The sequence below is a fragment of the Akebia trifoliata genome, chromosome 6 (assembly GCF_017979445.1).
Source record: "Akebia trifoliata isolate Shusen 1 chromosome 6, ASM1797944v1, whole genome shotgun sequence".
Lineage (NCBI taxonomy): Eukaryota > Viridiplantae > Streptophyta > Magnoliopsida > Ranunculales > Lardizabalaceae > Akebia > Akebia trifoliata.
Window position 1 is genome coordinate 3,716,321 of NC_141380.1, and position 15,816 is coordinate 3,732,136.

Genomic DNA, 15,816 nt, shown 5'->3' on the forward strand with positions numbered 1-15,816 from the left:
CTCCAAATGCAGCCCTCACAAGAAGTTTTCAGATATGTAGTTTTCTCAGCAAAAATGAGACATTGCACCACTACGCGTCTTTCTCTCTGTTTAAAAACATATATATCTGCCATACACCCACAAAAAAAAAAAAAAAAAGAGAGAACTATAAATTTCCATCCATGCCCTCAAAGGAGATTCTTAGAATAACAAGAACCTATCGTAACTTTTCATTTGTTTTTTCTTCTTATTCAATGTATAAATATGGACCAACCACAAATGCAAATTGCTACAATGACCCTACTTGTATAGCCTTACACATTCTCAAATACCAGAGATACAGAAACTGGTCAAGCGGAAAAAAAAAAAAAAAAGACTCGTCACCTCACAACACACACCACCTCACCAAGGCATTGGTACATGCCCTGAAAGAATCCAAAAGTCCCGAACCAACCCCCGAAAAAAGAAAAATAAATCCACTCAAATTATGCCGAACACAATGATCTCATTCATCCTTAATTCCGCCAGCCCTAGCATTGTACCGCCATCCACTTATCCTTAACCCCCCACCACTGCAATTCAATAAACACTAACAGGGGTAGGATTGTAAATCAGGTGCAACCATAGTAAACAAATCTGCACAGTATAATTTCATCGGAATTTTCAAAGCAAACCAGCAAGCATGGCACCAGGATCCGTCATTCCTGCAGCTGGACTGGTTGGTTGTGCTTGCCATGGTACTGATGGAGGCGCGGGTGAACCCGTTGGAATGCTAATCAATTGTTCCTTGATGAACTCCTTCAACCTGAGAAGCAATTGTCAGAGTGAGTATCTCCATGACTACAAGAATAATAGTTACTTAACTGAATGACCTACAAGTGGAAATAGACTTACTCCAATGTTAGTGTTGGGTCCCCAGAGGCAACTGTCATTCGGAGCTGGGTTCGATCCGATGGATCTGTTTCAATTCTAACCTGAATGCATAAAACAAAGTTGTAAGATGGCAAACTCACACCAACTCCACAGGACAACATTTCCAGAAAACTAATGTTTTCTTGAGACCAAATAAAACTGAATGATAGGATGAATATGAATCAGGTTTCTTAAACATTCCTATCTTGAAATTTATCACCAAAAAATAGCAGATATTTTATATGGAAAAACAGATACAGTTATATAAAATATGGTTTAAGTAACACTAGAAAAAAAAAAAAGGCAGCGATTACTCCCTTACCAAGCAAAGCATAGCTTGAGTACTCTGAGAGTAAAAAGTGGTGCTTGCAACCAAATTATTTGGATTTGGATCCTGAAACAAAACATCAAACTTTGAACTACTTAAATGGAGGATATAGTAAGACGGTAGACTGCAAAGAAAACTGCAACTTACAAGTCCTGGAGAAACAATCAACCGAAAGCTGTTGAATAAGTTTGCCATTTCAGGAAGAGATAATGGTTTCACACCCCTAACCTGCTCATGGTAAACAAGGGAATACAGGCAGAAAGGATATGTGTCAAAATAAATGTAAGAGAAAGTCAAATATAGGGTGGCAATAGGTTGACAATTTTTTACCCTAAATTACATCATGGCGTAAATCAAGGGAATTTTATTTTTGAAATTATCAAGGGCTGACTTTTGTTAAGGATGATCTCAACATTGAGATCCTCTTAACAGAAAAATAGCTCATTCTAACATTTCTAGCCTAGTGGAAGTAGGGGTGTCAATGGATAGTCGAAAATTCAAATCCAATTCGAATTCGAATTTGAAAATTTGGATATTATCCGAAATTTTCGGATATCGGATTTGAATTCAGATAGTTTTATATATTTGAATCCTTATCGGATACGGATTTGGATATTAACATTTCGAATCTGATAATATCCAATTCGAAATAATATATAATATATTTTATTTTATTTCATTTATAATATATAATAGGTTTTTTTAATAATGAAAAATCAATTGGATAAGGAAAAATTATGTTTTTTTTTTAATATGCAAATTATTCGAATTCTAATCGGATTCAAATTCAGATAGAGTTTTAGAACATCTGTTGGATTCGAATTCGAATTCGGATATTGTTATATCCACAACTGATAAGCATCCGTTGACAGCCCTAAGTCAAAGGTGGACTGCATATCTAGTATTTTGGACAGAGTCCCATTTCCCATTAATTTGAAGTCATTCAGCACCATAGAAGTTTCAGAAAAGGGATACATTTAGTGAGGTGTATGCACTTTAGTGCCAACTTGATTGTGTGCCTGTGCATGTGCATGTCTCAAGGTTCACTAGGCCTAGAAAATAAATTTTAATTAGACCTAGAAAAAATATCACTATCAAGCAGGCCAAAGAAAAAAAGAAATGGTGAAACCAAACAATTACATGAAAATTTTACATAAGAAGCTTGTCTTCTAATCTGGCCAAGGAAAATAATGCAAAACATAAAATTTACAACTTGAACTAAAGTGGGGAAATTACCACTTCTTGAAGCTTCAGGGGTGGTCCAGAAAGTGATCTCCATTGGGGGAAAAATTCTTCAGTAGACAACGATATAGGCTGCATAAACTTATTCAAGACAGCCGGAAGTCTAAGCTTCACATTGACCTATACAAAGGGGGAAACAATGATATCTCAAGCCATGGCACTACGCAATTCTTAATAGATCAGCTGTAGAGCACACATGTACAGTACCATTGTAGTTCCAAACTTGTACGAGAAATCAAGAACAGCTACATCCCTGCTCGGACGAAGATTCATAACTTCAAGTGGGCATTGCACCTAGGTAACAGAGGATAAAGAAAACCTCAGATCTGAAGTGATGATAGGATTAGCACGCAATCAAACAATAGTAGCACAAAAAACAAGAAACAGTCCTGACCTGTGCCCTTGGAGGAATTGTTTCAGGTACTAATGAGAGCTCCATCTTTAAATGGGAGGGAGGCAATATCACGGCTTGAACCGAAACAAGAGGGGATGTATTCTTGTTTCCCAAGAAAAGCACCAGACGCCCAAGAGGGACTCGCCACTCTGCTTTTACACCAATCTGGGAAAGTAGATGACAAACAAATCACCAGATGCACCATGAAAGATGACAGAAGTAGAAAATGCTACTTTTTGTAGTTTAAAAATACAATCTACTGTGGTGTCAGATGCCTTTTTCTAAATAAGCACAATGTAGAACATCAGAAATAGTTATAGAACATTGCAATTTAATGAAGCGAACCTGAACATAAGGGTCCTCGTATAGAACTCCGCTATCTTTCAGGCACAAGGCATGAAACCTTTCAGCAATATTTCCTATTGGCTGCAAATACAAGAGGAATAATTGGATGGCCCACCACATATATCAGCAAGAAAGTATGGATCATTGTTTTCCAGCACATGGCGGACCTACTAATTACAGAGGATCTAAAAAACAGATCATAATTGAAAACCAAAAGTATAGAGTAATTTGAACCATACAATAACTTTTCTATAACACTAATTTCAGGTAGCGGTCTAAAAAACCTACATGTACCGCCCTAAAAAAGAAACTTGAACAGGGAAAGGACATATGACAGTAGTCAACGGAAGCATCAAGCAACAGGTGAGTGATAGGGGTTCCCTATATACCGCATGCTTAAGCACCCCACCAAATAAGTGGAAACCATAGACCGATCAGATGTCAGACGAAAGCAGGATTCTAAGAATTTGACGGGACATTGAATGGTCAATAAGTCTATGAACACATCTGTCCAATTCATGGCCTGGTATTATAATCCTCACATGCTTAATGTTGAAACAGAATTAGTGAATTGATTTGCAGATTGCACGTAAATTGAGAAATCCTTGAATATAGGGTATTCTAAACCCTAATTACTTTATCCCAAATTTTCTTTAAGCGTAAATTTGTTTTAACTATCCAAAATGCAAAATCACCACAGTTCTTGCTCAAGTAACCTGGATTTGTTTAAAAGAAAATAAAGCTTCATTATAGACATAGAAATGATGAATACATCTGTAGTACCTGGACTGCATTTGCTTGCTCTCCAAGAGGAGCGAGTGCTAAGGCATCTACCGCATTTGAAATACCTTCCAATCCAGAGATTGAATTTTTCTCACCTAGGACAGGAACACCAGGAGTACCTTCAATGGGCAGTGGACCCAAAAGATCACCAAGCAGATCTGCTGAAGCTGTAGCTGGTTGAGGATCTACTATGCTCAAAGCCCCATTTGTCGGGGTCAACCCTTGGTCTGCCAAGTTAGCTTCCTGTATCTTTTGCCAAGTTCATTAGTCCCTATTTCAACTAGTGACTGCATCATCCGACTACTAGGGGGAATAAGTTCTCACCGCATTACTGCTGATGCTGGGCATCTTGACAAGACTAAGCTGACCAACAGGTAGAGACCCATTAGTAGGGGGCTGGTCTGTTACGGTCAATGCATTTGAAGGCTGCTGCTGGGCCCGCAACTTGATGGCACTTTGTTCTGCAGTATCGACTTCTGTATCTTCTGCTCTTTTGAGCAATGCAGACTGTTTTGAGTCAAAGGGCAATACAGTTAAGTGTCAGTAGTCTTCACATATTACCAAATAACTGTGGTATTTCCCCCTAGTTGGTTGTCCATTAAAAGAGGTGGTCTTTTCCATGTTTAAGTTACTGATGAATCAATCCAACATTACTGTAAGAAAATGAATGTTCTACGTAACAGTTCAATAAATGCAAATAAGTACCTGGCGCTCAGGGAACTTGGGCATTTCAGCCAATATATCCATTAAAGCTGCACCTTTCCTGCTTAATGCAAAATACTCAACAGCTCGCTGTTGAATCTCAACATCAATGCAACTCTCATACCTGAAAGAACATGCAAGAGTGCAGGGTTCAAACGATATCATTGAGAACAAAGACGATAAATACTGACTTACAACAAATAAATGAAATATACTAATAATGTTTTTTATTAGAAAAGGGGGTCAGACTCACTTGTTGAAAATTGCCCATATGTGATCCTGTAACTCTGGATCAGGGGGCTGAGTGTGCATCAAGATCTTAGCATACGTTGAAAGAAGAAGGGGAATGGTAGAAGTCCTGAAAAAGCATGCCATTTTTAGGATATTGGAATGGGTGAGCAACCAGGTTAAATGAGCAAAAGCAAAAGATAGAAAGGTTAAGGCATCTTACGATACAGTAGGAAGCTTCTCATGTATGATGCTAAAGATTTCCTTGGGACTACAGCCAGGCCTTCTTACCAAAAGATGGCTGTACTCTCCAAGAATATAAGCACTGACCTGTTGCAAAAACTCCCAGATGATCAAAGCAACATAGTTGTATTTTTCTTGTTAATTGTTAATTCACTAATAAAGTTCTTAAAATGGATATATTATTATAAACAAAATACTAAACTTGGCCAGTAACAATATATATATATATAGGGTCAGGATCTGTAAACAACGTTTTGTCTTATATGGCAAAACAGTTTCGAATTGGGCTGATTTTTTGTGAGGATGATCTCTAGGGTGAGTAGATCATCCACACAAAAAATCAGCTGATTCTAAAACTTCTAACCCTATGAAAAGTGGTTACAAACTAGTGATTAAAATGAACGGTCCACGATTCTTTAACTTGTAACAATTTCAGAATGGACTGATTTTTTGAAAGGATGATCCCCTCACCATAGAGATCATCCTCACAAAAAATCAGCTCATTCTGAACCTTTTTGCCCATATAAGACAAAACATGTTGTCTAGAATGTTGTCTACAGATCCTGACCCATATATATATATATATATACGAAACTTGACAATTCACAGTCAACTACGAACTGCAGGAGATCATCATTAGCATTCATGGTTTTTTATTTATTAGTGCAAAGGTTTCAAGATGTCTAACAGGATCTTTGAAGATTCCTTGTTTAGATGGGATATGATGACAAGGCCAGAGAGTAGTGCAATCAGTGGTCTTCGTCTCTTTTTTGGGTTTTTTTCCCTTTTCTCTTTTCATTTCTTTCTTCTTTCCGGTTGTTGCATTTTTGGCAGTCGCCTTGACCTCCTCTCTTTCTCAAGTGAAATTTACACTTAAAAAACAAATACATCGATTTCATATGCTATTATTGATGACAAAATTGTATTGCAGGTACATAGATTTGGGGTTATTATGCCATCACATACTTTTCCAATGGTAAAAAATTTGACCAAATGGAGCATTATATACTTTTTAAATCTATCTTATAACCTAAACCGCAGAAGATAAAGGAACCATGTGCACACACCTTGACCATTGTCTCGTGTAAAGCCGGCTTGTCAAGATAATCTCTGACCTTCGCTGCTGCGTAAGGCTGATGAAGATATAAAAGCATCAGGCAAACATATATAGACGTAAATCTACAAAAAGATAACGAAAAAAAAAAAATCACAATGCAGAATGTAATAAGAAAACATAACACCTGTAAATCTTCATTGTTCATAACAAACTGCACAACACGGTACCAAATGTCATCACTGACAAAATCTCCTGCCTTGTCAATCAACTGAAGAATCACATCTACATACCTGCAATGGAAAAAAAAACTTAAGAATGCAGCATGGATTCTTCCAAACAGGTGAAGTACACATTTATAGAAGCCAGATTGCAATATTCCACTACACTCAGTTGTGAGTTGTGACAACGGCGACCTAGCTGAGTTGTATATGAATCTGGTAAACACACGAAAATTCAAAACCTTCCCCTATCTGAATAGATCTAATACAGTAGTCATACACCAACTTTTTGACAAAACATCAATAGGATGGGTTCCAAGTTCCAAAATGTGTGAGATCACAACCAGAGGGGATTAACTCTGGAAGAATATCCACACGAATGAGAATACAATTGGTATAAGAACAACTTTGCTATCAGGACGCTTTTGCCTCAAAACACATAATAACTTGTTAAACGCCAGGTCCTACACATTGGCCGATAAAGGACCCAACTTTATTAGGATTATTTTACTTAGAACTGCAAGCCCAAATCAGCAGCTAAATATTGGCATGCCTACTCTCTGTTAGAGTGAGAACTATTCAAAATAGCAGCTCTAGTTTGAAACAAAGTGTCGTGAAGGTAATTATTGAAAAGAATTCCTGGTTAATCTGCTTTTGCAAGACTGTTGTATCCTTCAACAGAAATGGACAAGTACATTATGGAAATGATAAAAATACATAATATCTGGACGTATCTGAATTGGCAGGTTGCAGGCATCAGTATCACTAGCCATCTCATGCATAAGATTACCATCTCTATGCATAAAGAACCTTCCCTTACCATGAAAGATCAGGAGCAAACTTCTCAGCAAGAATAGCAGCTTTTAGTGCCAACTCCTCACGCATTGCAAAATCTGCTGAGCTGAGATACTGAAAGAAATTAAGAGAATAAGTAACATGTCTGATCCTGGCAACTTCTACAAAATGTAAAGGCCAAGGGTTCAGCCGGGTCCTCTCAAATGCTAGTATCAGAAACAAGTAATGGTATTCCTTGGTACTTGTTTATACCTGCAATAACTCTTCAACAATGTCCTTTGCATTTGTAACATCACACATGCCATAGAGCAAATCAAGAGCACGCCTTCTAATACTGTAGAAAAAACATTATGAATATGTGAGAGAGTGTATTATTTACCATCATGTCTTCAGCATAAAAATTTGAGTGCTCATCTTTAAGCTAAAAATAAATTTAGATAACATATTTACATTGCAAAAGGGCAGCTAATTTTGCTTCCGATAAATGCCAGTTAGATAACATGTTAGGCTTGTTTTTTTCAGTGTAAGGTTTTTAGGGAGTTCAAAGGGATCTTCTTTGAAGGTTTTCTGGTTAAGTGGGATCGGATTTATTGTATTCCTTTGTCTTAGTGAGGTTGTTGGGTCTGTAAAATTTCTTTTGGATGGTAATCTCAACTGCTTTAAAGAATTGATTTATTTACTTATCCTTTTTTTTCACCCCAATATACTTTTGTGTTTTCCCGTTGGCATCAGTCTTTTCTTTCATTGGTAGATTTTTCCTTATCCCCAACAACAAATAATGATAAGGTAACAACCAAAATATCAACAACTCAGACCCCCAATATGTGTTACAGAATCATAATTAAGAATAAAAGGTTTTGTAATGATAAGTAACAAAAGAATGCCCTATATTGACAAGTAATAAAAGATTTTGTTTAATTTAATAAATACATTTTCACCTGTTAAAGAAAAAGAATTTAAGGAAGACAGTTCCCACCATACGAAAAAAGTTTCTATACACAACATTTAAGAATTCAGGATATTGAACAGCATTGATCCCTCAAGCTTTACCTGATATCAGGATCCTTCAATGAGGTGATGATCTGGGCTTGGTGTCTCTTAATAACATCCTGAACATCTGTCACCATCAACATCCTAGTCATATTCTCCTGCACAAGATCAAATTCATGTTAGATTATGATGACTCTTTTGGAGTTCTCCAATCGCAATATTGCATAAGAGAAGCTTGCTATGCTGAAGAGATAAGACCAGCGCTTTCTATTACACTCCAGCTTCAGCTTGTCCACCTAAATCATAGGTTTCCTTGCCTCTTTTAACTAAAGCTAACAAGGATAATAGATTGAAGATTTCCCTATCACTTTTGCAATCCAAATAAACTTACCAGACCAAGATACCGGATATTTGGCTCACGCACAGCAATAAATTTCCCAAGCAAGGCAACACACTGAGACATCATTTCCTTTTCAGCATCAAGATGCATGACCTATGATAGACAATACGAGAGAGTTGGTTAAGTGTAGCCCACTATCTTTTCCCATGTCCCAAGGATGCAAATGATGTAGTGTAAATAGAGCTTTCTGCATATTGGGAATTTCCCTAATCTCACTTTCATACATCATCATAATCTTAACCATACTGTCACTTATCAAAAGAAGAAAGAAAGATGACCTGTGATGGGATAATTAGACCATATATTGCAAAAAACAAATAATCCGCTTCAATGTATCAGTCAAATAAATAAGGACCTAAAATAACCACCAAAAGAGATCACAATAAGCGCATTCACTTGTTCCTTCTTTTTTTAGATGGCTGGGGATGATTCTTTAGGAAACAAATTGCAGGTAGAAATAGTGAAACTGGCAACAATTCATAAGGGTTAAGAGAACATGATACACGTAGAAATATATGAAAAGATATTTGTGAAAAAAGGGAGTAACCACCACAACAATAGATTTGTTTTAATTAGATTTGATTTCATATTTTTTGGGGGGCACGGGGTTGGGGTGGGAGGATGAGGTTGCAGGGAAAATTACAGTACTCTTTTCTATAGGTACCATTACAAATTAATGGTTAACTACAGACATTTTAAATGCTTATATCCATCTCCTACAGATCTCAGATGGCAACTTCTATAAATCAAAGAAGTGGCCAGGCTACAAACTTACCAATGCAAGGGCTTCAAAAAGAACAGCATGGGATGCATTATTTTTGTTCACATTTTTCACAACATCAGTCCCCATTAAAATGCGCTGTAAAACCTGCAATAACCAATGATAAATATGTCAGAACCAACTTGCGTAAGATTCAATACTTCCATGACTAAAAGACCAACCTCAAACAATGATCTTCTAGTATTTGGATCTTCAACAGTAGGAAAATACTGAAGAGCCCTCATTATCTTAACCTGCACAAAGTAAATCTTTTTTAAGACCAATCAAACAGATAGTTACTATTAACTACAGAGCACCTTCCAAAAATTAGCTTGAACCAATACACGTAACAAGAAACCACGAATTAGAGAACAACCACAGTTAATGGGTTCAAAAAGACTTTCGTGAACCAAAAAAGTAAGTCATCTCATTTTATGAAGTTCAGTTTGTACGGCTTAACAATGTGTAATGATACGCAACTTGAACCAAAACAGAAACCAAAAAGATCCACTATACGATTGCCATTATTTCCAAACTAAGTTCAACTAAAAGTAACAAGTCAGAAATAATGATAATAATGCTGCTAATGGTAATAGTTGTAGTAGTCCCAATATCAATGGAATTGGAAGGAAAAAAAAAACTAGGGAAGCAACTTAATCCGGGTATCAAGACTTGATAGTAGAGTCATCAATCGATCTAAATGCAATTAATGAAATAAATTGTACAGCAGTGTCAAGGGGGTTTGCAAGGGTCGGCATCTCCATGTGTCACAATTGACACTAATACATCCAAGTTGAACATGGTGGCTGAGATACATGATGCTATAGACTTTGGCTTTGGACAAAATTGAATTCACAAAAAGGACTTTTTCAGCAGACCCCATATTTTAGGGATAAGCCTTTGATGATGATGATAAACACTCACTCTACCATGTTCTCTAGCAAGGTCGCAAACTCTCCATCGAAAAGACCGGAATATCTTCTCTTAGTGATAAAGGTTTGATTCCCTTCACAGTCCTTTGTAGTCTTTGGAGAGACAAAGATTAAAGTATAGAGGAAAAAAAAAGTACCTGAAGCCAGGGAGATGGGATACCATAGTAGGTGTACTCTTGTGGAACATCTTGGTTCCTAGCAAGCCTCTCCAATATCTTAACACATTTTGGAAGACAATTCCAATATGCATCATAATTATTTGATACCAAAGCAACAAGAAGGCTCATAACAGATGTCAAAACCCCCAGATCACGTTCATCTAGAAGCTGTGTCATGCGATCTGACCTGAAGAAATATTGGGGAAGCAGAATCAACAGGAGCAGATAACTAAAATTGGAACTGGAAACATATATCAGTGACCTTTATAACCCACACTTACCAACCATCTACATTGACAACATCAGGGTTTTTCCTATACAGGCGTAGAAGGCATAGTGCAGCCTTCTTCCTAACAAGTGGCCTACAGCTGCTGGAAATCTGATGCAGAAAATTCAGCTCCCATCATTTATATTTTATTTAAAACCAACTGAACATAGAAAAGTTGTGTTTTTCTCTTACAAGTAACTTCTGCACATCGGGTGCCAATGATTCGGAGAACTCTCTACCACCAATATTACCAACCTGTGAAGACCAAACGAGAGATGAAAAAACCATCAGTAAATAAGAGTGGGGAGAACTAGAGTAAATAGCATATGCATGGTATTCGGAGCATTAGGAGGGGGGAAACCCTACACTGCCATCACTTGCTTCTATAAGCCATTTTGAAATGTTTCTTTGTTTAATGCGCATATCACACAAGAAAATTGAGCTAAAAGTAAAACCAAGGTTACTTAACCATGGAACTTGCTTATTGATTATTCCACACCAAGTACCGCAAGTATGCTCTAACTGTCTAACATCAAGCAATGGGATATAACACTATCGTAAGTTGTGTTAAATCATGGAGAAAAGAACATGAGTAATGTATAGATAAGGAATACTTCATCTTAATCACAAACCAAAAGCAGTGCACGGAAACTAGCAATCCACAATAGTTAGAACCTAAATTTGCTTTAAAAAAATGCATGGGCGATGAAAGTAAAAAATGGCAAGTGTTTGTATACACAGCGCAAACTTAAATTAGCTTTTAACACTATTTTTATTTTATTTTTTGTACAACAAAAAAATATTGCTCTACTTCAACACAATGTGTAGATATAGAATTTCATTTAAAAGAAATGCCGCAATAGAAAGGACTAATACTTAAATATTTCAATTAAATAAAAATAGCCAGTGCATACCATGGTCAATGCCAAGCATTGGAATGTCTCATTGCGCCCAATAATATCATTGCGCACAGTGTTTATGGCCAATCTAAGAAAGTCATGGTTCTCATTGAGCAAACATGACGTAACTATGTACCCAACCTGCAGTCATATTAAAACAATCAGCTACTACATCACTGTCTTCCAGCAAAATGAACAAACAGATAAGATGGCTATGCATAAGCATTAACCAGATGATACCACAATGATTGGTCTTGATCTCATTTCTAAGAAAAGAAAAGGCCGTTGCATTGTCTTAAAAGTGTGAACAAATCAAAGTAAAGTGTAACGCAAGAGGGAATGATATTTTACCTGCTTTTCTGGATACTTTGGTGCAGATATCAATGAAACGGCCTCCATGTGACCAAAATCTACATCATAACCCAGCATATAGATGTAAAGCATTTTCCAAACATACTTCTTTTTCTCATAAGGTGACAGACCCTGTCAAAAAGAACACAAGATCACATTCACTAACAGGCTATAGCTTCTTCACAACCCAATTGAGATCTTGTAAAGCTTTGTACAGTCAACATGAAGAACAATAATAGATCAAATATAGCAAAAACATTTACCTTTAAAAAAAGGTAAAAAGGGACAACAAAAAGATACTTTTGAGTGCAAAGATTGGTGAATAACGAAAGCTAGCTTCTTAGTCTTCTTCAGAATTGAAGTTTAAGCAAGCTAAAACATTAACAGCTACTGCTAAAAATTCACGAATGGTTCCAAAATTCCAAGTATATAGAACCAAAAATATAAACCCCAATTTGAAGTCTTTGAGCACCAGAATAAATAGGTGAAAACAGACCAGGCGGGAGGGACATCTTTCTAAATTAAACGGGAGTTTTGGGATGGTATCTTAACAACCCAGTTAGTTAAAAATCTTTGTTTCTTAATGCCCCCTCGCCCCGATAAAACAGCGAACTCAAATCGTCAAGATCAACAAATCAAATTGTTGATCTCAACTATCTGAATTGTTGATCTCGACAATTCAAGTTTAAATGTTTAGATGAACTATTTTAACGAGGTTGAGCTCGGTAATTTGAATGCTGATCTCGATGATTCATATTCAATCGTTGAGATCAACGATTTACAATTTTTTATCTTGACGACTATAAAATATTGATCTTGACGATTTGGTCAATCTCAATGGTTTGAATTGTCCATCTCGACAATTTGAATCATTGATCACACCCTTTTTTTCTTTTTTGCAATGTTGACTCAAATTTATTATTTTATCCCCATAGATTTATCATTTACAGGAATGGGATGCGATTTGTATTTTAGGTTTTAATTTAACGACTTGATGGTGTTTTTATGATGTATAATCTTAATGGTTGCTAGTTGCTTACATCTTTAGAACCATAATTGTTACTTGAGTATTGGTTGGGGTGGTACCGTTGGGTATGGGTCAGTCGCTGGGACAAAATTTTCTTGGTCAAATCCTTTTACCTCGCCTTACATCTTGTTTCACCTTCAAGTTTCCATTTAATTATTGTCCAGGGTCCAAAGCTTCCGTCTAAGGTTGCTTTCTTCATTTGGTCAATTGTCTTAAGGAGAATTCTTACTTTGGAACATCTCATTGCTATGAACAAATTTCTGTGGAATTTTTTTTTCCTTTAAGTGTAAAGTCAACGACATCGATCAATTTTTATCCTTTGTGCTTTCACTCATTGATTTCATTTCATTCTCCTTTCCAATCTCCATTGGTGCTTCCCTGAATTATCATTGGATTTTTTCAAGCTTTAAGTGTAAAGTCAATGACATCGATAATTTTTTTATCATTTGTGCTTTCACTCATGTTGTTTGATTTGATATCATTCTCCTTTCCAATATCCATTGGTGCTTCCCGGAATCTATCATTGAATTTTTTCATGGCTAGCAGTATGGCATATAGATCTAGCATGATCTTTAGAACTTGACCACATTTGTTTATGCAATATGGAGTTTTGGAAAGAACAGAACGGTCGAGTTTTTTTATGGAAAGGAGCATTCTCTTCAGGAAATCATCGTTTCCATTTTAGGTTTCATATTTTTTTGGAGAAACTTTTTAAGGAGTTCAAGAGTACCTTTTTGAAGATTTCTTGTTTATATGGAAACTCATTTGTAAGCAGCCTGATTGAGTTGTGTTTGGGCTCCTCTTTAGATTTTTTCCCCTTTGTTTTCTTCTTTCTCTTTTTTTAGGTAGGCATATACAAACTCCTCTCCTTGTTCTACCATTTTTCATTTCCAATCAAATTACATGATATATATATATCAAACAAAGAAATCACCATCGTACCTACGCTTTTACTCTACTTTGAACCATGTTTTTCTCAACTTTCCCCTCCATCTTTAGGAATCAAGTGAAAGGATATTTCCAAGAATTTACTCTAGCTACCAACTTGGTGTAATGACTAAATATTAGTATGACAAGAAGATCAGATAAAGGGAATATATTTCCAATTGAAAGTCAAGTGTTGGAAGAAAAAAAACAGGTCAACGAATTAGGACCAAAATCTCTATTGTTAACCAAATTCCCCCAACTCTACCAAATACCAACTTTAGTCGGATAGCCCAATCTTTAGGAGGATAGTTCAAACCCACTTAACAAGGATTCTTATATGTGTTCTAATGGATTTCTAGTGGCTTCTTCTATGGATCTCTTCAAAGTGCTAGTGCGACAATGTATGTACGTGTTGGAGGAGTTCTCTAGCTACCCATCTAAAAAGTTAAAGATTCAAAATTTACTTTACATGTGGCCTACAAGGGGCTTATGACTAAAATGATAAATTAATCCTAGAGAAACAAAGGACATATTAGGTATTTTTCAAATTAGGGTTAAATAATTAAAGGAAACTCTGGAAATGATAGAATTCCAATACAAATCTGAAAGTGATGGGATAAATTGCATTTCCGTAAATAACTTCTATCGTAAATTAACAATGTATAGATTAAAAAATTGGTCTAATCGTGAAAAAATGAACAAAACAAGAGAGATTCCATAATCCAAAGACTCCATAAGGAAAATCAAAGCTTTATACATATGAGATTGAGAGATTAGGGGAATCAAAAACCCTAACCTTCTCGTTTTTGAAGCGAGTCCTGATGTTGCCTAGCTCCTTGTCCACTCTGAGCCTCTCCTGCTCTTTGTTCTGGCAATTTCGAACATCGCTTATGAAGACGGAGAGACCTCTCATACCAGACAAGGCCATCTCCTCCCAGATCCAACGAAGGATCAAACACCAGACTCTTTTGCAGATATAAATCCAAGATTTATCTATCAGTTTTGCGAGTTTCTTCTCAGATCCAAATGAAGGAAACCTAAGTCTTGCGAAGGATCTCCTTGAATTTCAGGCAAGATGCCCTAGAAACAACTACGCACCGGAGAGAGAGAGAGAGAGAGAAAGAGAGAGTTGGACTGAGCCGTCTGTCGCTGGAGGGTGGAAGGGACGACTTATACCGTTTACATCATTCCACCTACGCTCATTTTCTCCTTTGTATAGTTTTTTCTTATGGAAATTTAGAGTTGCCCCTCCAGGTTTTCGTGAATATTTGAGATACCCATGTATTTTCAATCTGATGACATACTCCTTGATCGTGGTCTTCTATGAGAGGCCGAGGTGAAATAGCCAATGTATTGTTGTGTTCAATGGTATTTGTAGACATGACATTTTCATTTTCAAAGATCTCTCCTACTACTCCCTCCATCATTAGTGATAATCTCGGATTTGATCTATTTTAAAAAATGAATAAAAAACGAAAAAATCGATTTTGTGCTCTCAAATACGAAGGACTTTGATTTCAATTTAAACAAAAAATGACTTCCTTATTGAGGAATAGGCTCTTCTACAGTCAATACATTTGAGCAAGTTTGAAAAATGTAGATTTTTTTAATTGAAGGTCTAAGGCCTCAGTCTCAAATTTTTTATGATATGTGCATCAGTGTAGGGATTTTAGAAACGTTTTCTTTTGAATAGATTTTCAATCCTTACCCTTTCGACCGAGCCGGAGCCCAATCTATCGGAGGTTAATGAGGGTTTTTATCTCATCTTAAGATTAAAAATGTAATAATAAAAATAAAAATGGGGAAAAAATATGTCTTTCTCTTTATCCACACTCTACCTTGTTGTTCTTTTTCTTTAAACTTTCTTCTTGACCTTCA

The 15,816-nt window shown here is 36.4% G+C and overlaps 1 protein-coding gene across 2 annotated transcripts; it reads right to left on the reverse strand.

The window, feature by feature from the left end:
- Nucleotides 1-186: 186 nt before the first annotated feature.
- On the reverse strand, nt 187-15,120 carry LOC147399685 (AP-2 complex subunit alpha-1-like). 2 transcript variants are annotated; one of them, XM_086445147.1, is made up of 27 exons: nt 14,735-15,120; nt 11,985-12,116; nt 11,649-11,774; nt 10,927-10,989; nt 10,748-10,845; nt 10,446-10,653; nt 9,559-9,630; nt 9,392-9,484; nt 8,608-8,709; nt 8,277-8,374; nt 7,479-7,560; nt 7,252-7,340; nt 6,398-6,503; nt 6,224-6,289; nt 5,137-5,243; nt 4,939-5,043; nt 4,689-4,809; nt 4,308-4,490; nt 3,984-4,232; nt 3,201-3,281; nt 2,856-3,020; nt 2,669-2,755; nt 2,456-2,581; nt 1,367-1,447; nt 1,214-1,285; nt 874-953; nt 187-784 (listed from the first exon to the last, which is right to left on the reverse strand). In XM_086445147.1, the coding sequence occupies exons 1-27, from the start codon at nt 14,864-14,866 to the stop codon at nt 643-645; spliced, it is 3,066 nt and encodes a 1,021-aa protein (XP_086301273.1). In that variant the 5' UTR covers nt 14,867-15,120; the 3' UTR covers nt 187-642. The 2 variants fall into 2 exon arrangements, with proteins under 2 accessions (XP_086301273.1, XP_086301274.1); XM_086445148.1 differs by having other exon boundaries at nt 3,984-4,226; nt 14,735-15,119.
- Between the last annotated feature and the right edge of the window lie 696 nt (nt 15,121-15,816).

Coding starts and splice junctions, on each gene's coding strand:
- LOC147399685 (XM_086445147.1), bottom strand. CDS start 14,866: ATGGCCTTGTCTGGTATGAGAGGTCTCTCCGTCTTCATAAGCGATGTT. Junction 10,990..11,648: donor AATGCTTGGCATTGACCATG/GTATGCACTGGC, acceptor TGGTCTTCACAG/GTTGGTAATATTGGTGGTAG. Junction 3,021..3,200: donor ACGAGGACCCTTATGTTCAG/GTTCGCTTCATT, acceptor CTACTTTCCCAG/ATTGGTGTAAAAGCAGAGTG.